Source organism: Lineus longissimus, chromosome 11, assembly GCF_910592395.1.
Source record: "Lineus longissimus chromosome 11, tnLinLong1.2, whole genome shotgun sequence".
Classification (NCBI taxonomy): domain Eukaryota; kingdom Metazoa; phylum Nemertea; class Pilidiophora; order Heteronemertea; family Lineidae; genus Lineus; species Lineus longissimus.
The window spans coordinates 5055868-5083113 of record NC_088318.1 but is presented as its reverse complement, the minus strand read 5'-3'; the positions used below and the strand labels follow the sequence as shown (position 1 = coordinate 5083113).

At 40.4% G+C, this 27246-nt stretch overlaps 1 protein-coding gene across 2 annotated transcripts; it reads left to right on the top strand.

Moving 5' to 3' along the window:
• Window positions 1–716: 716 nt before the first annotated feature.
• On the top strand, window positions 717–26704 carry LOC135496287 (neurogenic locus notch homolog protein 1-like). Of its 2 annotated transcripts, XM_064785541.1 has the most exons (15): window positions 717–1246; window positions 8846–9076; window positions 10406–10521; window positions 11433–11524; window positions 11909–11941; window positions 13307–13411; window positions 14453–14617; window positions 15304–15371; window positions 17847–18009; window positions 20643–20837; window positions 21484–21542; window positions 21912–22018; window positions 22830–23002; window positions 23453–23714; window positions 24273–26704. In XM_064785541.1, exons 1-15 carry the CDS (start codon window positions 1091–1093, stop codon window positions 24454–24456), a joined length of 2109 nt encoding a protein of 702 aa, XP_064641611.1. In that variant the 5' UTR covers window positions 717–1090; the 3' UTR covers window positions 24457–26704. The 2 variants fall into 2 exon arrangements, with proteins under 2 accessions (XP_064641611.1, XP_064641612.1); XM_064785542.1 differs by lacking the exon at window positions 20643–20837.
• The last annotated feature ends 542 nt before the right edge of the window (window positions 26705–27246 follow it).

Sequence of the window (27246 nt, the reverse complement as noted above, 5' to 3'; positions counted from 1 at the left end):
ATATGCATGTTTGATTCGAGTGTTCATTCATAGTGGCAATCCTAAGTTTTCAACAGAACATTGTGCAACGTTGGAGGAACCGTAGCTTGAAGGAAATAGGGACTAGACCCAATCATCAGTTGCAGAAACTGCGGACTAACCTATGCAAACTCCAAGTAACAGTGGAATACCCAAATCCGAATTGAAGGCACGAAGGACTACCCAATTTAAAGGTGATACCCAATTAAGGGACTATCCAGTCCTAATTGGATGAACTGAGGATTACCGAATCGCTAATTGACGAACTGTGGGAAACTGACTGGGTAGTCTTTGGTGAACTACATGCCTAGTACTCTAAAGTCCAATCCCCTGTAAGAGTCAAGGATGTGAAAACGATTTGAAACATGGACATATGTTTGATAGCTTTGCTTCATGTGTGATTAAGTATAAGTTCCACTGGCCCAGGATTGCATCTCGTCTCTCGGGAAGAATCACTGAGGACGGGTCTCCGATCAGAACGTATGTTCAAGTGCCCTAAACACATTGGGTCCATCTGATTATCACCAGTGGCGCCCACGAATAGGACCACCATTTCAAGTGTCTTCTTTGCAATAAAATTTGAATAAATCATTTATCATATAAGTGAAGCTCGTGTAAAGTGATGTCCACAACTTGAGCAAAGCTAGTGGAGTAAAGTAAAATCCAAATCAGGAATATAGTTGGACTCATCCAGAAGTCAATGGCTACTTTGCTTTTAATATCTGGACCAACCACTAACGAGAAGTACCCTTGACAGCAGCAACCACTGGGACTGCACTCAACAACCTGTTGGGCGTGTCGTCAAGTTACTGGTACTTCTGACTTGTTAACTATTCATTGGTCAATCGATTGACCGGTTGCCGTCACCAGTCAGGCTGGTACTGAAGCATTAACTTAATTTGTACAATGTAGTCGGGGACCAGATCAAAAGAAGCTTCAATCCGTCTAGTTAGTTTTTCGTTACGCAAAAGAATATTGAGTTTAACCTTGGATGACATTATTATTCAGAGGTCTATCAAACCGCAGTATTACTCATTGTAACCAGCAGTTAAACTCATAAAGAACAACAACCATGGCTGTAAGAGAATCAAGGATACTTTTCTTGACTTTGGTGTTATTATCTTTGAGTTACTGCAATGGACAGTTTACCGATGCTCAGAAAAAGGATCTCACGGACAGGCACAACAAGGGAAGGAGACTACAGAATGCTGCGGACATGAACGAAGTGGTGAGTGGTTTTGTTGTTTGGGTTTTTTTTCATGAACAGACACCTAATGCTAAAAAGCAATATGAAGGCCAATTAAAGCTTTCGATTGCCTAGTGAAATTAGAAGGCGTATGAACAATTTCTGCTTTCGAGTGTCTTCTGAAAGTCCTGGTGTGTTCGTGTTTCAGGAGACGGCAACACCCTCACCAGGACCTTTCTAGAGTGTTTGCTCTTGATATAAGACTACTTTATATTATAATGAGTAGCTATAGGCCCATATGTTATTATGATTTCTCCTCGAAGAGCCAAAAACTAGTCTTCAGCCTAATCTGGCTTGCTAACAGCTGATCGGGCCGTGTACAGGTGAATTCTAGAAAACCATCTACTGAGAAGGAGACAACATGAACAGGCTCGCATGTACAACAGATTCAAAAATAGCCACCCCTGTAATGATTAAAAGAGAATGGAACTTAAAGTACATGTATGTATATGTTTACACTAATTCTTTAGAGTAGGCCTATGCGCCAATGCTCTTAAGTAAAATCAATTTGTTTATAATACAGAGGCAAGTGATTTCCAGAATGCGATATTGACCATCTTTGAAGTAGAGGATATGGCAGCTGAATGTTGCATGCAAGTATTGTGTGTTGAAAAAAACCACAACATCGATCTACTAAACATTTGAAAGTCTGGTGAACTATTGTTGATTATGGAAACTGAAGATACTAATGCCGTGGTCACACTGGGGTTTTAACACGAATTGAATTCGAATTAAAACGTTGATACGTATTGGGGCGTCACACTCAATTCGGTTCATACCGATCTCAATCCGCTTTAACCAACATACTTTCACACCAATTTCAGATTACTGTGTTTCAAGCTGCTTCTGTTTTTATGGTCCATTTTATTTCTCTTTTAGCAATTATATAGTCATCGTAAAGATCAACATCGTAATCTATAGTGCGGGAACTATAGAACAAAAGGGCAAAAGTGTCAGGGACTTGCTAAACCCAATCTTGCATCGTTGTTTTTACTGCCACAAGTAAATAGAAATAGAACCTGGCGTTCTATAGCAGAAAGACGTCGTGATGAGGAACGTGATGGGAAATTGATCTACATCTATAGAGTACATGTACAAGTACATGACTGTACGCAGGTGTACACAACATCAATCTTTATACATTCAATGTGTATGTACACGTATTTTGTAATTGAATAATCGCTGATTCCATTTAACATCGTGATTTTCAAGCTGTGATCGAACGATGTGTAGTAGGCCGTTGATACTTTTGAGGTAGCTATTTCTTTTTCTGTCGATCATGATAAATTACGTAATTAACCAAAGTTTGTCTGCAAGTGGTTTTCCATCCTTCAGATTATTTTTTGTATAGGATAGAAGATATTTTCTCTTTTCTCCGAGGCCAAAACATCGCAGAGTTTACCTGTATTATTTTTAGAAAAATACGAGAAAAAAACCTCGTTGTTCAATCAGGTCACATGCTCCTGATCACTGGTAACGAGAGAAATCTAAAAACGCACATTCTTCCATGATGTCTCCGCTTTTTATGTGTTTCCGCGTTCTTTTATCCGTGTCCTCCATCTCTATTACCGGCAGAAATGAATCGTGACCCTCTTCTATAATGAGTTTCATAACTACATTGTACATGTTATTGACTTTTATTTAACTTTTTTTCTTTCGTCAGAACCGATCTTAGATCCACCCAATTTATGAATGTACTTGAACGACAAAACGTTTGTCCACCCTTCCCCATAGAAGACACTTGTACGCATTTTTCTCGGTTGGTCTCTGACCACTTGACACTGGTATTATAGATCCGTCCAACTTGACCTGAGTGGCCAAATGACAAATTATTTTGTACATGCATGAACTTGTAACATAAAGCCCCAATTGTTCAAAATATGTATGTACGTTTAACTTCTCGACACAAATGCAGGCCCATCTTGACATTCTAATTCGCAGCCTCAGGTGCTTTTGGTCGCCTTTTTCAATATCATAAATACTCTTGGCTTGCGTATCTGGTTAGTTTTGCCAGAATAATTCGAAGTCGTGTCTGTGTGACGGTCAAGTTGCGGTATAGGAAGGTCAAGTTGCAGTAGGACTATACAACAGCGAGTTTGACAAATTCTCAAGAATATCTCACGAATTAATTGTACATTACATCAGATATAATACATAATGTATACATCAAAATTATATTAGCGTTCCATAGTACTACATGATGCCAAAGTAGCCGATTTATTACAATTCACGTCAACGTTCAATGTACTTTCTTAGAAATAAAAGTTTTTTAAAACGTTTAGGCTGACACAAATATGCACCCGCAGAGATTTTTTGGCAAAAATCAAACACCCAAAATGTCTGTTTTTTAGATGTCGGGAAAATAATTCAATAAAGGTTCCAATTTAATTTTGCTGAAAATCCTCTACGGTTGGCTTATTTGTCCCTTCAACGTACTCTACAGGAATATTTGCCCGGAGTTCGATTTTAGCGAGCAGACAAGTACCTGACACGTTTGAGAATGTTATTGATCTGACGAGTGCATCCATTATTTCACAATGGGTCACTCATAAGTAGTCTGCAGCTACTCCTGACGTCCGTCAAGTTAGCACTTGAAATTCGTGGTTTAAAACTAGGTATTCCACTATAATTGCGCAATAACACTAACACTGGTCTGTGGTCGATTATAATACCTCACGCTTCTGTCATGTTTGATCACTTCGCCGTATAACTACTTCACAGGCTTTCAAGTACATGTAGAGGTGAAACATGCAGGTAGTTGCTGTCACTATTTAACAAATTACAAATTACAAATTACAAATTACAAATTACAAATTACAAATTACAAATTACAAATTACAAATTACAAATTACAAATTACAAATTACAAATTACAAATTACAAATTACAAATTACAAATTACAAATTACAAATTACAAATTACAAATTACAAATTACAAATTACAAATTACAAATTACAAATTACAAATTACAAATTACAAATGAGTTTATTGGCACCTTATAAGCAAACTTACATCGGTGAGGAGAGTATCATGCTGAACTTCCAGCGGTATTGTCTCCGTAGCCCTCCGCCCATACCACACCGCGCGCCTCACTTTACGGTGCACCTCACTCAAATTTGATCTAATTCTGCCGTATGAAATGTGCACTTCCTGTTACATGGTGAGCCCGTTTTTCGATCACACAGTCCTCACTTTCCATGACCGCTGCGCTGCTAATAACTGGATTTAAAAACATCTACTTCACATGCTTTCCCCTTTTTATCTTCTCTGGACACCGCGAAAGTTTCAACGCAAAGGATATTTTGGTTTTTGAATGAGACACAAAAACACTGCACTGCTGAGTTATCAGACCGCTGATCTAGCAATAGCGATTGTCAGTGGCATCACGCTAACTTGTTACCATTGTATATACTACTGTGTGCAGCGGTGTTGTTTTAGAGCGAGTAATAGCCGACCAACTTCATTTTGAGGTAGATTGCATATGAATGCATGCTATACCTTTCGTCAAAGTATTGACGCGCGTTGTCTGGAAGCTGAGCAATGTCAGTACATTGAGGATGAAGCTGATATCATATGACTGGGTCAAACATTTCTCCACGCAACAAGTTATCGCGGGTGCGATGACTTTCAGAGGGGTTCTTTTAGATGCATTTTCTTGACACCATGCCTTGCAGGGATTTATACCAAGTTTCCACACGCTGCCCAGTCGGTTGAACTTACTCTAGAGTGTGAAATAGATTTCCGCTCGGAATAGATTCGCCCGTTCTATTGTGGCTTGTGAAATTGAGGGGTGTAAGGAGCCATGTTAACCTCCCTCGCTTTAGAAATGTAAAAGTCAACTGTAGAAGCTGTGACATAAAAGTCCTTAAAGTACTTAAAGCAATTCGCAGGTACCTGCTGTTTATTCCCAGTAGAAGGTTCAATATACCGAAACGTTGGACAGATTATATTACATTGTGGTGCTTGTTTACTTATTTCAACATAAAAGTCTTGGAGTAACATGATTCTATGTTGGAATTATGTTTTCTCGAGAATGGCAAAAGAAATTCAGTTTCAAAAAATATTTCCTTCTCTTGATATGTATTTTTCATGAAAATTTGAGATTAAATTGAATTGAAAGAATGTGTTTTCTTGATACAGCTTTTCCAAAATATTTCAGAAAAAGTTTTTGATAAAAAACACATCCGTCCGTTTTGTTTTTTTTTAAATATTTCAAAAATTATTTTCTAACATAGAATTTATGTTGGGGCGATTAAAATAAAATTTACATCCACCCAATTTAACCTGAATGTTGGACATCCAACCTAAAACATATTAACATACAACATTAAATCTATGATTGGCAGACATATATTTGTATACATTTTATTTTTTGTTGTGCACGTGTTTGTGGAGTGATCGAGCGGTCCAAAACACTGACAGCATGCGACCAAGTTCCTCCATTCAAACATCCAAGCGAGCTATACTCGAGTGCATTTTTATGCATAGGCCTCGTGTGTTGTCATTTCGACCGAATTAGAAAATGTGGGCAGGCCAAGGATCCTACTACACATGGTGAGGTTGTACAAGAGGACCTGATGTATGCAGACACTGTATTACATACTGTACACAGATCTGTATTTGAAAATCAATGCGATTTTAAGTGGATGGGATAAGTCGTGCTGAGTGTAGGCCTACTCACGGAGCTACATCTGTGAGCAGGTGGAACCACCCTTGATTAAACGCTTGAAAAACAAGCAAATCCGGAGTAGCAGTTTTAAATGCCCCTTGGAATGTGTCATACCCGACTGTATATTGACGAATTAAGGTGTGGTTCTCTAGAGAACAGAAAAGCGCATTTAAGAATCGTTTACGGTCCTTTGGACACTCGTGTCTACCCAAGCACAATATGTATGATAGATTTTACTCGGCATGAACCTAAATTTTCGCGACAATAATAAGTTGTAAATTGTTAAACTTTCATCATCATCACTATTTTATACTTCACAATCATCACTTGAAATTGTACAGATCAAATTTTTGAGACACGGGTGTGAGTCTAGTGCATTTCCTCTTCATATTTTAGAGACCAATTACTTTCAACGTTTCTATTCACACTAGAGCAAACTGTGGTCCCTATTATTACTCTTGATCCAGCTTGCACACACACATCAATTTCTGTATATGTTTATAGTAATTATTCATCACTACAGTAATTACAAACAGACACCAGTAAACTCATAAAAAAACTCTGATTTAGTGCCAATTGACATGATGTACCTTTTTTACGGTACATTCTTCATTTCCATTAGTGTAAGAAATGCTCAACTGCAAACTCTCTTTCCTGGGGTCAATGCGGTCCCCACTTCCGGCGGTCCTCTTATTAACCCCTGAACACATCTAAAAATGAAAGGTCTGTGATTAGTTAATGACAATTTTCATAAATATCGATGACGTCCTTCGGTACCACATGTCATTTTCTCATTAGCATATGATGATGAACACATAAAATTATAATAATGCTTATGTTACTCATATGAACAGCAATCCAAGCCTCCTACGGGTTGAATTCTCGCTCTTTGACCATCAGTTATAATTACTGTGTTAATTTCCCCAATGCGGCAAATAAACAATAAATTGCACTAAAAAAATTTTTACGACACTAACTAGAATATCAATGACAAATATTTACCATTTGCTGCATGATCATTGTGAATTAACTGCAATAAAAACATGTCATCAGGATTAAATGACAGCCATGTGCATTTGTTTATATGGTGGTACTATTTTAAGCAGGTGGCAAAATATATTACTACAATTAGCGACAAAGGTCTCGTTAGGGAGTTTTTCCCAAATGTACGCGATGATGACGTGCCCCATTGACATTCCAAAGTGAATGCATGAGGACAACCCATTTGTGTCGCATATCACTGGAAACGCCCGATTCCCCTGATTCTGCAGGATGTTAAATCGGGCATTTTATTTCTTTAGATAAATCATAAGCGTCGCATTTGCTCCTAGCTCTGTTCACCATCCCAAATGGCAATATTGCCAATTGAGCCGGACAATCACGAAAACCCCCAAATATTATACATTTCTTCCTGAATAATTCTTACAGTGACCATTCTTTCATGAAAGACAGTTGCTTACGCTACACAAAAATCAAAAACAAATCGAGGGTCAACAATTGAACTTTTGAGATATGTTGAATTTTGCACAAATCAGCGAAAAACGCACCAACTGGCACTGGACGGCATTTCAACACGGGGTCGACGCACATACCAAGTTCAGTGTACACATACGTCGGCAACAACAGTCAATGCGTAGTTTCTTGTAAGCCGCCTACTGAGTAGCGCTCTAGGTTTCAGAAACTCCAAAAAAGCATGCCTCTGCCAAAACAACTGCTAAATCAACACTGACATACTGTGAGGACCGAGAAATCAATGATTTTAGGAACTACGGTTGGCCGCGCATGAATACAAAAAAAGTCCCTAATGAGACCAAAGAATTTATTTTTGTCTGTTCGTGTCAGGTATCTTCATTTATGTCTACCATAAGATGTGTTCTCAATTAAAAACTTATTTAGTGGGCCACAAAAATGTGTTTGTCATGTAGAAACAGTAGTGACACGTATAACGGCCAACTAGACGGGTCAGAGGTCAGACATACATGTACTACGTTCCCCCAGATTCTGGAGGTGACGCGGTATGTAACGTATCAGTGTCTGCGGTGCAGCCATTTTGAATTGCCGATCAAGGGCCCTCTACACAATTAAATTTCACATACATTCCCTGTACATTCTATGTACATTACATTTTCCTGATTTAAAAAAAATCTGATGTTGTGTTTTTCTTCAAACTTTCCATGAGCATAGTCCTATATCTTGACAACTCTATGTATGAATTTAAAACAATTCCAATGATTTTAACTTGTGTTATTGACATTTGTCTGAGACATGTCAGTTGACACGTTATGGAGCCATGTTTACCGCCAGCAAGACCATGTCATTCCACCCTAAGAAAATCATGAAAAGGAGTTCCTATTTCAAAATCGACCTGTAGTGTGTTAGTTAACATTAATCCAAATAAAAAAGTCTAATATCTTGTTTACAAACCAAAACACTAACATTCAACACCTTATTCAAGCATGACAGCGACTTTTTAGCATATTTGACCCATGATCACACTGAACAGTTAATAGTCATCTCAGCCCTTAAGTGGTCCCCTGATTGAGATGTTGGCTCACAGGTAGTCAGATTTCACCGAGAGGTGGAGTTTTATTTCCTGTAGGGCTGAGATTTGACCGACAGCTATTAGCTGGCGTATAAGACACCAATGAAAAACACAAAAAGTGAAGACATACATGTACCCTGGTTTCCGTAGGCAGACTTTGACATGAACTAACCCCGAAATGGAGCCCTCCACACTGGGCCCATTGCAAGGTAGTACATGTACTCCGAAGATGCAAACTTCGGGACTTATGATTGGACAGTTGATCAAAAACCTTAAATTTTGCTTTTGGAAATATATGAATGACAGGAAATTTGTAGGCTTTTAGAGGGAAAACATGATACTCAAATTAAGCTCTCGTAATGTTTCAGATATGGGACGAGGCGCTGGCAGCCCCGGGCCAAAAATTGGCGGAAACATGTAAAGGTGGGCACGTGGTAGTGACAGTACCTGGTGTTACTAATGTAGGGCAGAATCTCTACTGGAGACAGGGATCCAGTGATCCTGTGAACGCCTATGACGCTTGGTATGGAGAGATCTCATCGTATGACAAGAAGACGAACAAGTGCGGGGATGGTGCTGTGTGCGGGCATTATAGAATGGTAAGATCAAATCTCTCTATTGCCAACGGGTATTATAAAATGGTAAGTTCAAAATTTCTATTGCCAACGGGCATTATAGAATTGTAAATTCAAAATCTATCTATTGCCAACGGACATTATACATGTAGTATGACTAGTAATGACCCGTGCTCCGCACGGAGTTTGGGGCATGGACTCATGGAGTGTTCGGTAATTGGTGGAAGGAATAACCAGCAGAGATAAACATTTGTATTTCATATTGATTATAATTTGGCCGTTATTTGCCGCTTCAAAAGACAACATATACTGGTTATTTACAAATATGCTGAAAAGATACTTTAACTGAAGAAACTTCTCCCTGAAAATTGAACCTAAAGTTTAAAACCGTGTTCCATATGGAGTCCTTTTGGGATGTCAAGGTTCGGAGAAGCATGACAATTGCACCCTATTTCAAGATGAGACGAATGGTTGGCATGCCGTCGGAGTCATTAAATCATGTAAGAATTGTAATGGGATAGTTGTCCTGTCCATTGAAATTTATATTCAGTGTTTATTAACAGAATTGAAAATTTTAAAATTGAAATTCAAGTTAATAAAATTATTGAACTCATGGATAAGGCCTTTAATGAATATATCAAAATCACTTACCACTCCTTGCTTAAAGGAATGGGCGTTTTTTTCTGCCGTACACGTATATATGTTTGTTCTTCTTCTTGTTCACTAGTAAACTATTTTCCTGAACGTGTTTGATGCTTTTCCAATTTTGTTTCAGCTCTTAGATAGTAGAAAAATGAGTTATTCGTTATTTTAGTAGCACAATTTCTGGCGCGAAAAACCTTTCCCTTCACGTGAGTGCACGCCAAGATCCAAGTTCACGTCACCCCGCCATTACGACGCAACGTCATTTCCATTATCGTCGCAGTAGCGGGGTAATCCAGCGCCATCAGCGTGACGTCGGAAAATATCTACACCAAGTCGTCACATTAGGTAGATCAATGGCTCCAGGAAGAGCCTTACTTGAGCATCGTTCCACATGGAAAGGATCGACGCATAGAGAGCTAACTCCGGTCAAGAGGGTGTCTAACATCGGAAAAGCGTGATAATTCAGTCAGACTTCGAATTTTTCCTTTTTTGCAATTTGTTCATGGAAACTACTTACATGTACATGTATGTAGAATACGAGGTGACTGGGCTGCCAACAGCTGGGCAATATTGCCATTGATAATACCAATGGTCCTTTAATATGTCCCTATAGGGAAAGGGATGGTAATATGATTGTATCATGCGTGTTTTTCGACTTTTTTCTCTGTAATTTGGTTATCATTTTTATTTCTTTAATTTCGACCTCAGGTTGTCCTTCATCAAATAACCAAAATAGGCTGTGGAGTGAAAGTGTGCTCGTCATTTACCAAGAAGGACGGGAGTTCACTTACTGGCGTCACATATGTCGTATGTCATTATGATGAGTAAGTAATTTGAAAATAACTAATATGGACCGGGGTAAAAGAAATGCAAGTCTCCGGAATCTAAGTCCGGTGTGACAGCGGATATAGTCCCCCTGGAGTCATAGTCCGGTAGCATTGTATTTGACCAATTAAGCAGCATGATCTATTGTACCGCTAACCCTAACCAAAACATTTAGCAATGCGGGCTATTGTTACACGGACTATCAGCCCTAGGACTACTATCCCTTGCACACCGGTCCTTTTGTTAAAGTGAACAGAGTCGCCGAGTTCCTTTGTTGAAGATTATGTAGCTAACCCTAACCAAACCATTAACCACATTCGTTGACAATACACAGCTATTGTATGGGGTCCTGCATTCCCAGGACGTACATTCCTTTTATACCTGTATCTCTCAGTCCTGGGCCTGGTTTTCCGAACTAATTTTGTCGCTAACGCTGGCGTTAATTTAACTTGGCGTTATCTCCCTTTACACTTAACGCCAAGTTAAAGTGAAGGCCAGCGTTAGTCACAAAACGTGTTTAAACAACTGAGCCCTGCTTTGAAAGCATTGTTTTATGCACTTTGGGGGTAGTTCAGTGTATATACTGTGTCGACGCTATTCAGCCGGTTGAGAGGCGCCTGTACAAAAGGCCTATTTAACGTGATGTAGGCCTATGTGAAACAGACGCACCAAAACCGGCTAAATAGCGTCTACTCAGCATATAATCTTTATTGACCAAGAAAAGTATTCCATGAAAGCAGGGCCGAAGCAGAGCATTACTGGTCCTTAACTTTAGATACTGAAGATGATAAACTAAATATGGTCAGCAATTAACAAGAGAAATAAGACGAATACATATTGATACATACGTGGTGATAATTTTATAACATTGAGCGTTCTTGTTAAAAACAAATCAAACTTTCTTTAACAGCGCTCCGCTGGCATCTGGCCCAGTCTTCACAGAAGGAAGCCCCTGCTCAAAATGTCCAACGGGGAAATTCTGGTGCAACAATAACTTATGCCGTAAGTTCTTCCGGGATATTTTTCTACTAGTTCAAAGGCTACATATTCATGAACATCCAATAAAATTATGTTAACCCTTCTCCATACACGTCCCATGTTGCTTGTTCTTATCACACGATGCCAGTCTCCATGCCCTCGAGCGGGTCTTAAACTGTACCTACATATACCAAAGCTTGGAGTTTGAAATAATTATTTTAGAATTCTATTTTGCATTTTATGTCTTTTTGACGTTGACAGCTGATCAATGAATGTGATTTTAAGCCCCCAAAAATGAATATATGTATTGTTCAAGCAATTATCCTTTTTCTGTCTGTTTCGTCGATCTAATCGTCGACAAATTTTGGCGCTTGTGTCAGATATTTGATTTCGTTTTCATTGTTTCAGAGCCAGCCTGCACTGCTGCCAGTGCAACATGCCGTAAGTTTCGAAGATGATTGAGATTTTACTGCAAGTTCAAAATTCACGCCCGTGTTACGTATCCCTATCGATTTTACGTACATGTGATGTATGACATATTAACGTCCTGCACAATGTTGAGAGGTAAAACAAAAGGCCGGGTCTATTTGGCAAGCTGCTCGCCGAACAGGCATCTTTTTTTGTCCTGTTTGGAGAGCCGCTTGCCAAACAGCACTAAAAAGCCACCCTGTTCGGCCAGCCGGGCTTGCCAAACAGGTAAAAAATCTACCCTGTTTGGCGAGCTGGAGACTTTACTTTAATATTAATGAGTTCGGCTCTCCATTCAGGACAAGAAAAAGTCGCTGTTTGGTAAGCCGGGCTTGCCAAGTAGTCACTTCCAAAACAAAAATGATTCTTCCATGTTACTTCTTAATCAAGTATCATTTACATATTGTTAATCAGTGTCCCTATTGCATATCGCGCTTGGGGACTGTGTAAGATATTAAAACACAACACGTAACAACAATAAACGGATACGTCAGACTGGTGTAGATTTTGAACTTGCCGAAAGTCTCTAATAATGATAATGATGAGTTCTTACACATAGCGCCTTTCCATGTTTCCCTGTTCAATGGGCTTTTTGGATACCATATTATTACTCCGATCTTAATCGAAATCAATCAGGGGTTTCAAGGAGCAAGCAGAAGGCGCTCACTTAAACTCCACCAGAAGGGGAACCAAGCAGTAATGCCTATTGATATGTGTGTCCAAAACCCCTAAAGCCGGTAGCACACATACCAGCCCTATGAAACATTGGCACGAGGACATTATCTAATATAGTCTTGTCAGTATTTTTCACTTGACTGACTATCGCAGCGAGTGTAAAAGAACATGGGGTGTGCTCACTGCGTCCAAAGAAGAAGTTTGTATAAAAGCGCTTTGAGCGGCCAGTTAATGGTTGGATACTGCGCTATATAAGACTCGTATTATTATTATTATAAAATGTTTCTGTTCGTGTTAGAGCCCCTACAATAGACGAGGTTATTGTGGTTGTCGCCCCCTCCCCAATCTTCATGAGGGACCAAACTGTAGGGGTTCCTCATTTCATTCAAATGACGATCTATCAGATCCATTTGATTTGCTGCCCATGTTAAAGTATCAACTCGGCTGGGTTGTTCGAAAAAACTTTAGCTTAACGGAATCGTTGTTAAGGCCATGGATGAATAGCACATATATATCCTGAACGTTTAAAACATTTTATGGGATTAACAGAAAGATAGAACGTCTTTAAGGAAACTTACTATAACCGTTAGACAAGAGATAACGTGAATTTTGTGCATTTTACAACCGGACCGTGAACTTCACAAAGCTAATTTTCTCTCCTAGAATGTTATGCCAAATACAAGGGAGTTTGTATGAACTGCGGCACCGCCAATGAGGCCGATTGCACTTGCAATTGTGTGGATGGATACCTTGGGACATACTGCACTGGTAAGGCAAATTCTTCCCCCAGTACTCTCTTCACAGCATGCATTACAGGGAGACTACGGCACAGGTCCGAGCCAGCTGGGCCAGACTAGCACAAACCCGCTGAGAAGTGTTTCTACCATCCGCAGCAAATTTGGTACTATTCGCGCCTGTGGGTGGAATATTTTATCAAACAAGACCAGGATACCTGACTGTGGATTGGTCACCAGGCGACACCAATTGGACTCCATTAGCTTCTGTCCATGATCCGCCCTTAAAGATAGTGTAAAGCATTTTCAGATAGATCTTGCCAAAGGAATGGCTGGTCTCTTGTCACTAAACTCTAATAGTGCCGGCTATTGTTGACACTGTGAAAGAGTAACGCTCAGCATTGGTTAGGCCTGCCCTAAGGAAAGATAATCTAGTGTCGTTTAACACCAACATCTTTTGGTAAATGTGATCTTGAATGAATAAACAAATGTCACATTCCTGAGTGCAGCTAAGTACCTTCGGCCAGCCAGAACGACATGAAAAATGCCAATATCTTTAGTTATCATCACTCAGAACGGAAAACGTGATGGTGATGCACCTCGAGTATTTATCCTTGGAATGATACCGCATTTTACTACTCTTCCATGAATACATATATATTTGTATTGTACATGTATATGCATGCATTGTTATAGGTGGTGACTTTCCGGTGTGCATTTTATTTCTTTTTCTCCGCCTCACAGACTAGGGCAATAAATCACTATTTTGCATCAGACATCTTCATTTCAATATCGGAAGTGGAATGTTACATTATTGATTTCTGCATGTGGTTCCCTGGTTGTTGTTGTTCTTGATGTTGTTGTTATTGTCGTCGTCGTCGTCGTCGTCGTCGTCGTCGTCGTCGTCGTCGTCGTCGTCGTCGTCGTCGTTCTTGTTGTTTTTAATTCATTTTTGTTTTTGTTTGGACATCGATCCAACATAATACAAGAAAATAAAGATTTTGCTTTTCTGTAACACAGATTCGTAAATTACATGAAACAACGACTACACATCTATTTAAACATTCTCTACCAGATAAATGCAAAGACTTGCCCACTGGGACCGACATGAAAACATCATGCACGGCAGACATTATAGATGACCCGGAGTATTTCTGCACGGATTCAGGAGGGAAGTGCTGCCTGTACATAAGAACAAGGACTTGCAGGGCTACATGTGCACCATTCTCCAAACTGTGCAGTAAGTGATACCGACACATGAGTAAAAGTGGCCGACAAAAGCAGAATGGCGTTTTTGTACGCCTGTTCACAGGTGGTAGAATCGGTTATAGGATGGATAATCGGTGGGACAAATCATTCTATTATCCGGTGTATTCCCTAATGTATTGAGAGTCTTGGGTCTCTTCAGCCATAGAGACCCAAGTCAAGGGAGACATTTAAAATTGCTACAACAGTGTGACAGATGTCATATACCCAGCTATAGATCGTCCGCTCCAGCAAAAATCCCAGTTTACGCTCATAGTCCAAGGGCCTAGACCTCTCAAGTTTAATATTCCAAAGAAACGGTCAATAGGCCTATAGTAGGAGTAAAGCGGTGACAAATATCTACTCTCACAGCAAGTATGCAAAAATGACACACTCATCCAAACCTGTATTAAATGTTGAAATTGAACATACTCAATGTATATCCACACATATCCAGAGTAACTCCAGGTGCATGTAGCATGTAAATTTATTGATTTGGGTTTAATCTAACATGAACAACTTTGCTTCTTTTTAACGAATGATTGCATGTTCCTTTTTGAATAGCTAGCAATGCATCACTTCGTTACTTTATTCTAGGATTTTGTGCCGTCCTTATAAACTTCATCAATCAGAGACCTGGCACTTTGCTTGGATTATTTTTTATATCTCGTAACCTTTCAGAACCTCTTACTGCCGCAATGGAGAAGGCCGCCACGACAGATTGCAAGGTAACCCCACCAGACCCACCGGTAAGTAAACTGGGGCTTGGGACTTGGTGTTGAGAGATGTTTTTGTATGAGAACGGAAAGTATCTAGGGTCTGTGAAGTTGGCTCCCAGTTCCCAGTTCGTTATTCGTACCCATTTTGAAACATGGTGTGTTTGGGTACGAAATGGGCTAAGCATTTATTCCCAGTTCCCAATTCAAATTTCTTTCAAATATTAACCCTCCACAGTCCGATAACTCAACTTGGTGGTTTTAACCCTTTCCTACCAAGCTCTCGATTCAACTATCAGTGACTTTAACCCTTTCTGACCCATTTCCCGGTTCAAAATACCAGCTCCTTATTCGTCTTAACTCGTTTTAACCCTTTATAACTCCATTTCCCGATTCATTTACAGTCACTTTAACCCTTTCTGACTCCATTTCATTCATTTGCAAGTCACTTTAACCCTTTCTGACTCCATTTCCCGGTTCAAAATGCCAGCACCTTATTCGTCTTAACTCATTTCAACCCTCTATAAGTCCATTTCCCTATTCAAATACTGGCTCCCGATTCAGTTGCAAGTCACTTTAACCCTTTCTGACTCCATTTCATTCATTTGCAAGTCACTTTAACCCTTTCTGACTCCATTTCCCAGTTCAAAATGCCGTGGATCGAGTTTGTTTACAATATGCAGTGCCATCTTGGAAAAGCCGTGACGTCACCGCGGTATCGTCCTTGATTTGCAAGTCACTTTAACCCTTTTTGACTCCATTTCCCGGTTCAAAATGCCAGCTCCTTATTCGTCTTAACTCGTTTTAACCCTCTATAACTCCATTTCCCGATTCAAATACTGGCTCCCAATTCAGCTACAAGTCACTTTAACCATTTCTGACTCCATTTCATTCCTTTGCATTTCACTTTAACCATTTCTTAGCCCATTTCCCGGTTCAAAAGCCGCCCATCCATTGAAGCATGGTGAGGTCACAGGTTAGCGATGGTATTATCACCGCAGCTGTTTCAGCTAGAATTGAAATACAAGTTTTACCAGATTACGCTCTGCAGGGAGGTGCGACACCAAAGTATTAATTGCTATCCCAATAAACAGCCCAGTTCCTCACCCCAGACAGCTTTCGGAACGTGCGAAGATTACATAATAGGCCTGAATTCACCCATGTATGCCCTCAGTTTTGCTGTAGTAATTAGGATTATATGTATTGATTAGAATCAACTTGGCGTGAACCAAGTTTTGTGTATTATATTTCGGCTGCCATCTTGAATAGCAGACCTGAGCCGTGACGTCACGGCTTTTCCAAGATGGCACTGCATATTGTAAACAAACTCGATCCACGGCATTTTGAACTGGGAAATGGAGTCAGAAAGGGTTAAAGTGACTTGCAAATGAATGAAATGGAGTCAGAAAGGGTTAACGTGACTTGTAGCTGAATCGGGAGCCAGTATTTGAATAGGGAAATGGACTTATAGAGGGTTGAAATGAGTTAAGACGAATAAGGAACTGGGCATTTTGAACTGGGAAATGGAGTCAGAAAGGGTTAAAGTGACTTGCAAATGAATGAAATGGAGTCAGAAGGGGTTAAAGTGACTTGTAGCTGAATCGGGAGCCAGCATTTGAATAGGGAAATGGACTTATAGAGGGTTAAAATGAGTTAAGACGAATAAGGAACTGGCATTTTGAACTGGGAAATGGAGTCAGAAAGGGTTAAAGAGACTTGCAAATGAATGAAATGGAGTCAGAAAGGGTTAAAGTGACTTGTAGCTGAATTGGGAGCCAGTATTTGAATAGGGAAATGGACTTATAGAGGGTTGAAATGAGTTAAGACGAATAAGGAGCTGGCATTTTGAACCGGGAAATGGAGTCAGAAAGGGTTAAAGTGACTTGCAAATGAATGAAATGGAGTCAGAAAGGGTTAAAGTGACTGTAAATGAATCGGGAAATGGAGTTATAAAGGGTTAAAACGAGTTAAGACGAATAAGGAGCTGGTATTTTGAACTGGGAAATGGGTCAGAAAGGGTTAAAGTCACTGATAGTTGAATCGAAAGCTTGGTAGGAAAGGGTTAAAACCACCAAGTTGAGTTATCGGACTGTGGAGGGTTAATATTTGAAAGAAATTTGAATTGGGAACTGGGAAATGCTTAGCCCATTTCGTACCCAAACACACCATGTTTCAAAATGGGTACGAATAACGAACTGGGAACTGGGAACTGGGAGCCAACTTCACAGACCCAAGCATCTAGTGCATGACTCATCACACTAAATCGAGTAGGAAGTCGCCAGGCGCAATCATTGACCAAAAACGTCATCGTAGCTAAGTGAGCAAAGGCCTTAAAGCCAGGCTGACGCTGGCGTTAAAAAATGAGAGCTTCGTGACGGAGGAATGATAGATGCTTGCCACAATCACGGTTTTGTTTGGAAGATTTCTGCCCAAGGTTGTATATGCAGCCGATCCATGAGACTGAAACCAAAGTTTATGTGCATTATTTCTTCCTCTTTCTACTCAAAGGTCGACAAAGCCACGACCACCTCACCTGCCAAGATCACCACCAGCACAGCGCCCGCGCCGGACGCCTGCAAAGACTACAAATGCATCAACGGGAAAAAGCTGCCCGAGGGAACGGGGTGCAAGTGCAGCTGCTTTGCCAGCTGGCAAGGGACGGCCTGCGATGGTAGGGTGTTTTCATTGTTCGTACGACAGGGCTCAGTCTGCCTCAAATTTAGACAGAACATGGAAAATTGTTGAACCAAACGTACAAACATTTTAGAAATGCATTTGCAATAATTGCACATCACTGTCCAACAGTCTCACAGATCAACAGTGTTTTTCCGTTGATGATCAGTCTGAGTGTAGTCTGTTCGATGGATATATTTGAGTCGAAATAGTTCAATCTTTAATAATATTCGATATCATCATAGACTAAGTGTCGATCTAACAAAAAACTCTATCCGCGTGTCATGCCCCTCCTTTTTCCTGTTATGTTATTTTAAATCAATTAGTTGCTGACACCACAGTGGCAGGGACAACGACAAAAGCCAATGACACAACAGCGACAGGGGTAACCACAAAAGCCAATGACACAACAGTGACAGGGGCAACCACAAAAGCCGGTGGCACCACAGTGGCAAGTAACACTACAAAAGCACCTCAGACTGCTACACCTGCAGAATCCACGACACCAGCAGTTTGCAAAGATTACACGGGCAAATGTGTCAATGGTGCGAAAGTTGCTGTCGGAAACAAATGCGAGTGTAAATGCAATGCGGATTGGAAGGGAGTAAGCTGTGAGGGTAAGGCAGTACTCCCAGTCTTGCACTCTCAATGCACCACGCCAAGATGCACAGATCATGCACGACCAAACATGCCAAATGCACGATTCGAACTATAACTCTGGTCAGGAGCACTTTCACTACACGTCGTGTCTGCAGTACACTTGAAATCCTGACCTGTCACCATCACACCGAGTCACTCAAGTCGTGAGCCGGAGTCAACGCCTAACTGAGTGCTCGTTTCTCAAGCTGATGGTCAATGGGAGCTAACTGGATATACTCGGACCAAGGACATCCTTCTTGAAAAAGAAAAAAACGAATCTAGGGCGAACATGATATCCACGACATTTTCCTCATGCTCTTGACCAGAACCCTCTCTGTCGAAAGTTGTGGAGCTACTGAAGGCATCTACAGCTCTCGCTGCTGGTGGTGATCGTCCTCAGGATCAAGGATATCAAGAAATTTACTTCTTGGGAAGGTAGAAGATATTCGAACTTATCAGATGGGTGCATGTGAGATGAAGACGCACTCGCCAGAAGGCCTTGACTAACCATGGATCAGTTCCTTAAGAAGAGTAACGAACTGATGAGATGTAAAATCGTGGTGGTCAAGATGCAGAAAGAAGGTCCAAGGTAATTGGCGGCGCGTTCGCGGAGAACATCAATGGGCGGATTTCTCGTGTTGGAAATTTATAACAGGCAAGACATCGTGTCTCGGCTCAATTCTGAGGGGGATAGAAAGAATTCACACATTGAAGAGACATCTTTAACATATGTAGGTCTTTATTCAAACCTTACAATCACCTGTAAATCTTTCTTGAATTTTGCTTTTTTCACATTTTAGCTTCATTGATCATTTCTCACTCGATCTCCAGTTTTCATTTTAGAGAAAGTGATTCTTAGCATGTCTTTTGATGTTTTTATTCGCCATTTGCTTTATGAGTAACAGCAAAAATTTATGATATTTATTTTTGGGAACAGATAAAACCTTAGAGAGGAGTTCACCCCTTTTTCATGTATTATTCCTAACCGAAAAGAGAAAAAAGAAAAACACTCAATACATGTAGATTTATATCACAAATTGGTAGAGGTCTGAAAATCTATTCGGCCAACACGAAGACGCACCTCTTAGTGGTTTTTCATTCCAGCCTCAATAACCTGGAGGAGCTTTCGTCATGCTGAAAAATCTCTAAGGTGTTGAGATTTGTATAGGTCAGAAAAAACCTTTGATACTTTTCCAAAGGCTTAAATAGAATAAACTTGGTTCCTTTTCTCGCTGACTGAACTAAAAACGTCACCCAAAATCAACCGATCGGGTGACTCGTCCCCGGAACACTCTACCCTGGGCCTATTCAACGTGTGTTTTTCGTCTCCACGAAGGTTTTGTCGCGTAGGTCGAAGCAGAACAGGCGGCTTGTATTCATCATTGGTATGATGCTGTGGCCTGTAGTAGGAAGGTAGTTGGTCAATCACCCTGAAAATGAAATAAGCCTTATCGGTATTAGCAGATACCCATTGGATATCTGGTGATAGATAAGTCTCTCACAAGTTTCATCCTACATGTAATTCAAAAGTTCTATTGAATTAACTCTGAGTGTAACTCTTTTGCAGGCCACAAAACGTTTCGCCTTGCATTCTCAAAGGCGTCTTCTGGTGTAATGTGTATAATATGTATGTGCAGGAAAACTAATCATAAAAACAACTAGGTGTAGTTGCTATTTCACCAACTCTGAAGTTTGTTAGAATAGTAGTGAATCTAACCATCGATTAGTTGTTCTAGCTTTAAAAAGTAGGAAAAAATAATTATAAATTGGTTAAAATCTATTATTTTGGTAGTAAAACATCTGATTTCACAGTCGGTGCAATTTTTATTTCAGAGTAGTTAAAAATACTGCTACCTGAATAGTTGTTCTTATTATCTTTAATTAATTTAAGAGTGTACATGCATCAAGTGACGAACACTGTTCAAGATTCCCATTTTTTAACTGAGTGTAGTACCCAACTTGTATTTCTTTCACATTGTTTTACTTACTCAGAAGCTATCACCGGATCACCTACAACTGCAATTACAACCACCATTACCCCCACCATTACCATCAACACCACATCCGCCTCCGGCACCAAACCAGATCCATGCAAAGGCTACAAATGCGTCCACGGCAAAACGAAAGCACAAAACAGCGCATGCACATGTACCTGTGACGTATCCTGGCAGGGAAGCAGCTGTGATGGTAAGGACACTAACACCATACAAACTACAATATACAATAAAAGCAGCAAACTACGTTATTGCTTTCATACAAAATAGACCTTCGGCCATTTTTCATCATGGTGATATTTTAAAGAATTTCATGATGAAGTGATTCAAAAAATCTCATTTGTGTCATGGTAAACTCCAGTTCCCTTTGAAAATATATTTTGGTGATTTCAAAACGATTGTAACATTTTTGCTAACCGTCTATTATGGTAAACCATACGCACACGTCTCCGGCAGTCTGCAGCCGTTTTCCGTTGGTCAACAGGGACATTCCGTTGGAAAACGTCGCTGCCATGCTGTATCGCCAAAGATATGTCCAACATTGAGGAATTCTTCAGTTTTCTGGCCTCCTGCTGAGCTCAGTTTTGAAACATTCGTGCATGGGTTGCCCGAAAAAGAGGTAGGCATACGTCAATCACCCTCGGAGTCACCTGGTGCTTTTGGTCTGCAGCTGCATGACGGAAGTATGCTAGTCCGAGGGGATGAAGCAAGATGAAGCGTTCTTCTGGCCATCCATTTGTTAACGTCAGAAGCGGCTCACACACAAGCACCCGGGTAAGTATAAACTTACTCTAAACCTACTAAAGACTAGTTAAATACTTTGTACTTGTACTTTTCAGAATCCGTTGAGGAGGCAAAACATGGCATTCTGCTGACGATGTCATTCAAACAAGAACAGGTAAGTATCAATTCATTTCTATTAATCATGAACCAAAGGAGGTAAACGTGGTGACGTCACATGTCACGTGAGTTCATGCCGTATGCCGGCTTAATCGCTTGTAAACGGAAGTACATGTATTAAGAGCAAATGGAATTTAGTTAATTTGGCAATGCGTTCGATCAGAGGCGACGTCCGAAGATTGCCGAAGTGGCTTTTTTCGAATGAAAAATCACGTGGCACTCGGGTTGAAAGAAACAATCCAGTCAGCAAGAATGCCTAGGTGATCTCACTTCCAATGGCAAAGTCAAATCCTGATAAAATTTGTTGACCCAAAAATAATTTTGCACAGAGATGACCACAATACATACTTCGTTATATCATTTGCAGTGGACGGCGGTTGAAGACGGGCTCAAGAAAGCCATACCAAAGGCAATATCCGATTACTGCAACAAGAATTTCGGCTCATGCTGTCCTGGGATGGGCGCGAGGCAAAAGTTAGTAAACGTCTTCATAAACATGTACCAACATTATGCAACGTACCCCAAATCTCGGAAAAAATTACGATTATTAGCCCTTGCTCTCTTGGCCCCCCCATGAAACGTGTTTCATGTGGGCCAGTGTTATCAAGATTGCCCTGATGACCCATGGGATAAGCCGTTCGGCTTGTTATCTTTGGGAATTTTCCTGCCTGCCGGTGAAAGAAATAAAAGGTACAACATTCTGCTGCGATGCTTTTGGAAACTATAGACAATATAGACGACCTACTGTATTTACGGGCACTATACGTATTCAGACGTTCGTATTCGGTTAAATGATTTTATGCCGAAGTGATGAAAAACGTAATGAACTTTCAAGAAATCGAACTTCTAATGGCATGATGTAAAATAACGTACGGGGGGACGCTGTCTTACTCAAATTTTGGGGATTTAATGCTTGGTCAGGCAAAGGTTTCAGCTGCTCAATTATTTTAAGTTTTTAAAATTGGTAAGGCTAACCCTTCTAATTATGATACGGACTTTGTCGCCTACATAAACATGTACTAACATAATGCAACTTATATCGCTCTGCCAAGGCTGGTATGCGAAAAGTTTGGGAAACTTCTTTCAAAATCAAACAGTCAATCAATCAGCGCGCTGAAAAAGCTGTCTTCGCGCACTTCCCGTTCATGAAATAGTTGTTTTTGCGCCACCCTGCTCACTCCCGAGTCCATCCCCATAATTGCATTCACTGTTATTCCAGAGTGACTGTCCATATCCTTTACTGCACACAGAAAAAGTAACTGACTGTGTTCTTCTTATTCCACAGCCCTTCGACTACATACGATATTTCCAGTGTGGCTTTTGCGAATGTGGGCAAGGGGTACCCAAAGTATGTTCAGACGAAGGCCACCATTCTCCTCTTCGTCAACTACGACTCGAATAACCAACTCTGCCAGGATGGAACCGGTGCCAGTGGCAGAAGGAAGAGGGCTGCTCCTGGTGAGGATGAAAGGGGTGGAGAGTCGGGGCATATCCTAGCCAGCCAGAAATCCTTTTGATGACGACGACGATGAATACCTTGGAGATTAAAAGCGCATAACATCACCATTTCTATTATAGGGACACTCCATCCTATACATATAAAAAACGGCGTAACGGTACCACCTTTTCCATGCAGGAAACCGTTTGGTTGGTTTGGTTAAACACGTACATGCAATATGAAACTGATGAGTGTTCCACGATGACGTCAGGCCAGTCATAATCGTTCACTCGAAAGGTTGTCTTTTACCAAAGACAGATGACCATCAAGGACTTGGATACGTTCTCGTGGCGCGATTCAAATCTTCGACCAGTCACTGTCGGCAAACTCGAGAAATAGATCAGCAAAGGTTTTACCATGAACATTATCGTTCGAACTTTTATTCACCGAATCTCGTATTCTTTTCCCAGCTTATCTACCCCAAGACGTTCTTGTCAACTCAGTGCAGTCTGGCCAAGGTGCAATCAACGCAGATTTAAAGGCATGTTGCCAAACCAGCGTAGAGAGCGTGACGAAGTCCACGGTCAAACCAAGCGCTGGAGGGAACGCGGGCACCGAACGTACGCCTACGAAGAAGGTTCTTGAAGATTGGGAGATCGCCCTCATCGTTCTTGGAAGTCTCTTGGCTTTATTCTTCCTCATACTATTGGTGTACTTCCTTGTGCGGTCTGGGTAAGTCAAAATTGAACCTGGAAGATAACTGTTTCTTCTCGACTTCGTGGTTAACATTGGCCTTAAGTTTGAAATCCTGATCTTTAAGATAAAAGTGAACGGGAAAGCTAGCCATTTCACTCGATTCCATCGCTGGAGAGTTTGATAGAACCTCGTGGAAATCTAGGTCCCCTGCCACGCACTGGGGTGGCTTTTTGTCGATTAACCTTACAATTCTGCTCGAAGGCAGTAAAAGTGGCAGCCTAACGGACTAAAATGCATGTAAGAAGTTACCGTTCTGTTCGGGAGAGTTCCCGTTCAATAGCAAGATTTCATTCGAGATATATGAACCCTGTAATTATTGACCACGCGAGCGAAAGGAACGAACCCAATTCTCGTTCGTTTTATTTCGGGACATCCTTACCAGTTATCGTCCTCGAAACTCGTCGGTATTTACTGATTATGAACAAAATTGTAATTTTGTGACCGTCTTTGGTTTGTATTTCGAAACAAGCTATTTTCCTGCGAGTGTTCTTTTTCATCCTAACTGATAATTGTATCATCTCTCTTCGCTTCTAGTGTGTGCCACAAGAGCCAAAAGGAAACTATTGACACTCAGCTGGCGGAGTCCAAACGCCACATGAACAAGGTGTCGCCCCAGGGCCGAGATCCTCACTACCCCGGCGAAACTGAAATCGCACCGTCCCCGCAACCCAGCTATGATATCTACGACAACAAGACGCAATATCAAGTTTATATGTAGGCTATGTAGAGGAGCAATCGCTTTCTCAAAATTAAAAGTAGGCCTATTGAGAAAGCGAGACATGTCGTCTCGAAAAATCAAGGGTTTTTTTACTACATATATCATAAATTGATGCGTCCGGTCGTGATATGCACATGTATGTTTTTTTCTTCTTCAAAAAACTTGTTTTAACTTTTCCGTTTTCGTCTTTATTTGAAAGACTCTGGTCCATGCAAGGTTACAATATTTTTCTTTTTCATTATCATACTTCCAGACCGAGAGGGTCATTTTGCTCACTGCGAATGCATGGGTGTCTCCGACTCAATTGATGTGTACACGTAATTCATATGTCTAGTTTTGAGGAATCTTACTGTAAAACATCGTCGACCAAGGTTTTTTTATAGACGCTGAGGAATTTAGATGACTGTGCGGAACGAATAAATTTCGGCTACGTGTATTCCAAATTAGTGTTAAGCGGCTAAAGGTGGAGGTCGGTTTTAAACAGTTTATACATGTACATACCTTTTAGAAAGTTCAGTCTAAGTGGACATCCTTTAGCTGGAATGACCTATAACCACTTCGGTCTAAAGGAATGACCTGTAACCAATTACGATCTAAACGGATGACCTGTAACCAATTACGGTCTAAAGGGATGACCTGTAACCAATTACGGTCTAAACGGATGACCTGTAACCAATTACGGTCTAAAGGGATGACCTGTAACCAATTACGGTCTAAACGGACTATCTGTAACCGATTACGGTCTAAAGGGAAGACCAATAATCAATTACGGTCTAAAGTGGTGCCCTTTAACCAAGTACATGTATGATCTATAGGGATGACCTGAAACCAATTACGGTCTAAACGGATTAACTGTAACCGATTACGGTCTAAAGGGATGACCAATAATCAATTACGGTCTAAAGTGGTGCCCTTTAACCAAGTACATGTATGATCTATAGGGATGACCTGTAACCAATTACGGTCTAAAGGGATGATCTATAACCGATTACCGTCTAAAGCGATGACCTATAACCAATTACCGTCTATTAGAATGAGCTTTAACAAAATACGGCCTAAAGGTATGTGTCAAATCGTCAACTTTGTGATAAAATCATCATTATGATCACGAATTGATAACAATTGTAGTCTTTATTTATTCTTGTTATGATGCACGATACAATAATAGCATATCTAACATATCTAGCATATCTCACTGATATAATTATTTGATTCATTTGATATGATATCTTTCAAATTATTTAAAAAATATAATTGATGGTGTAGATGATCGCATTGTTCATAGCGTACGTTTTCAAAATACATGTACATGTTTGCAATAGAATCATAATCAATCATATCACTGATAAAATTACTTACTTACTTAGGACCCTTCGTGCCCTAGGTGGCACATGGGGCGTTCCCCAGGGTCCTCCACTCAAGTCTGTTGGCTGCTCGCTGTCTGGCTGCCTCCCACGTTAGGCCCTTCTCTTGAAGTTCCTTTGCCATGGAACGCCGCCAGGTCTCTCTTGGTCTGCCTCTATTCCGTCTCCCCTGATTCATTAGACATAATTATTCAATTTATTCATAACTTTTAATGATTGCATATCTACACTTTGTGTCGATTGATTAATTGATTGATTGATCAAAGTATTGTATCACCAGTAGTTTTGTATCACCAGTATTGTATTAACTTTATCTATCATCAATTTATATGTATAGCATGTACTGGTGATAAAGTACGTTGTATCGTGACTGTGATAGGCTATATTGTAAACTCACATTTTCAGTGACTTAGTAGAGCTACATTTACATACATCATTATGCAATTTTCCGAACCAAAAAGCATTCCAGAAAATAAACAGGTGATGGCTCTTCGATTTTCGACTAGTAATTTAGGTGGCCCTATATATATAATAAGCACAGTTTTACCATTTGGTATAGACTCGACTTCTGCGCTGTCGCGTATCATGATTTGACTGCTGCCAACACAGGCCGCCATTTTGAATCCGCTATTCCATGATTCGCGGAATAAACAGGGGCGCGTGAAGATATAACAGGCAATCTGGTAGCCCATTATGTACTGATACACACGAGGTAAAAACTTTACGCATTTTACACGTCAGACTTTCTGCTTGTCAGCAATCCGCAAATGCAATGCACCGTTGGTGTTTTTTAAACACTTTTATACTTTGAATTAAAATTGGGTGCAGGAGGTGTTGCTATAAAAGTACAATGTATTGTAAGATAATAAATCTCATCAATTTCATATCCGATTTTGTTGTCTTCGATTATTTCTCCTAAAAGCAGTTTTGATTTTGATAATGAATGATGCATGTTTCGCGTAAAAATTATACGGGGTTGTCAGTCCTCCCAATCGGTCGGTGCTGGTCAACGAGATTCAATCAATTTTATATCCGATTTTGTTGTTGATTTTGATAATGAAGAATAACCCATTTAGCGCATAAAAAATGTATTCTCATCTCTCCCAATCGGTGCTGTCAATGAAATTTATTCTTGTAAAGATATGTAGGCTTGTTAGATATTCAAGGGATATCAGAGACAGAAAGCTTAGTTTTTCCTATATAGACGGCTGCGCCTCCGAAAATTAACGCAGGGACGCCAATATAGAGTGCAATGCGCCACTTGCGGCTAAACCATGAACCAGAGATGTCTCTCTCCAGATCTGTCCAGTCGACCTCCATACTGGTCTCCGATGAGGAGTCGCCGGGCTTGCGCAGTTTCTTTCGTCTCTTGCTCGATTTCTTGGCTGAAAAGAAATAAAATCTTAGTACAGCCTGGTTAAGAAAC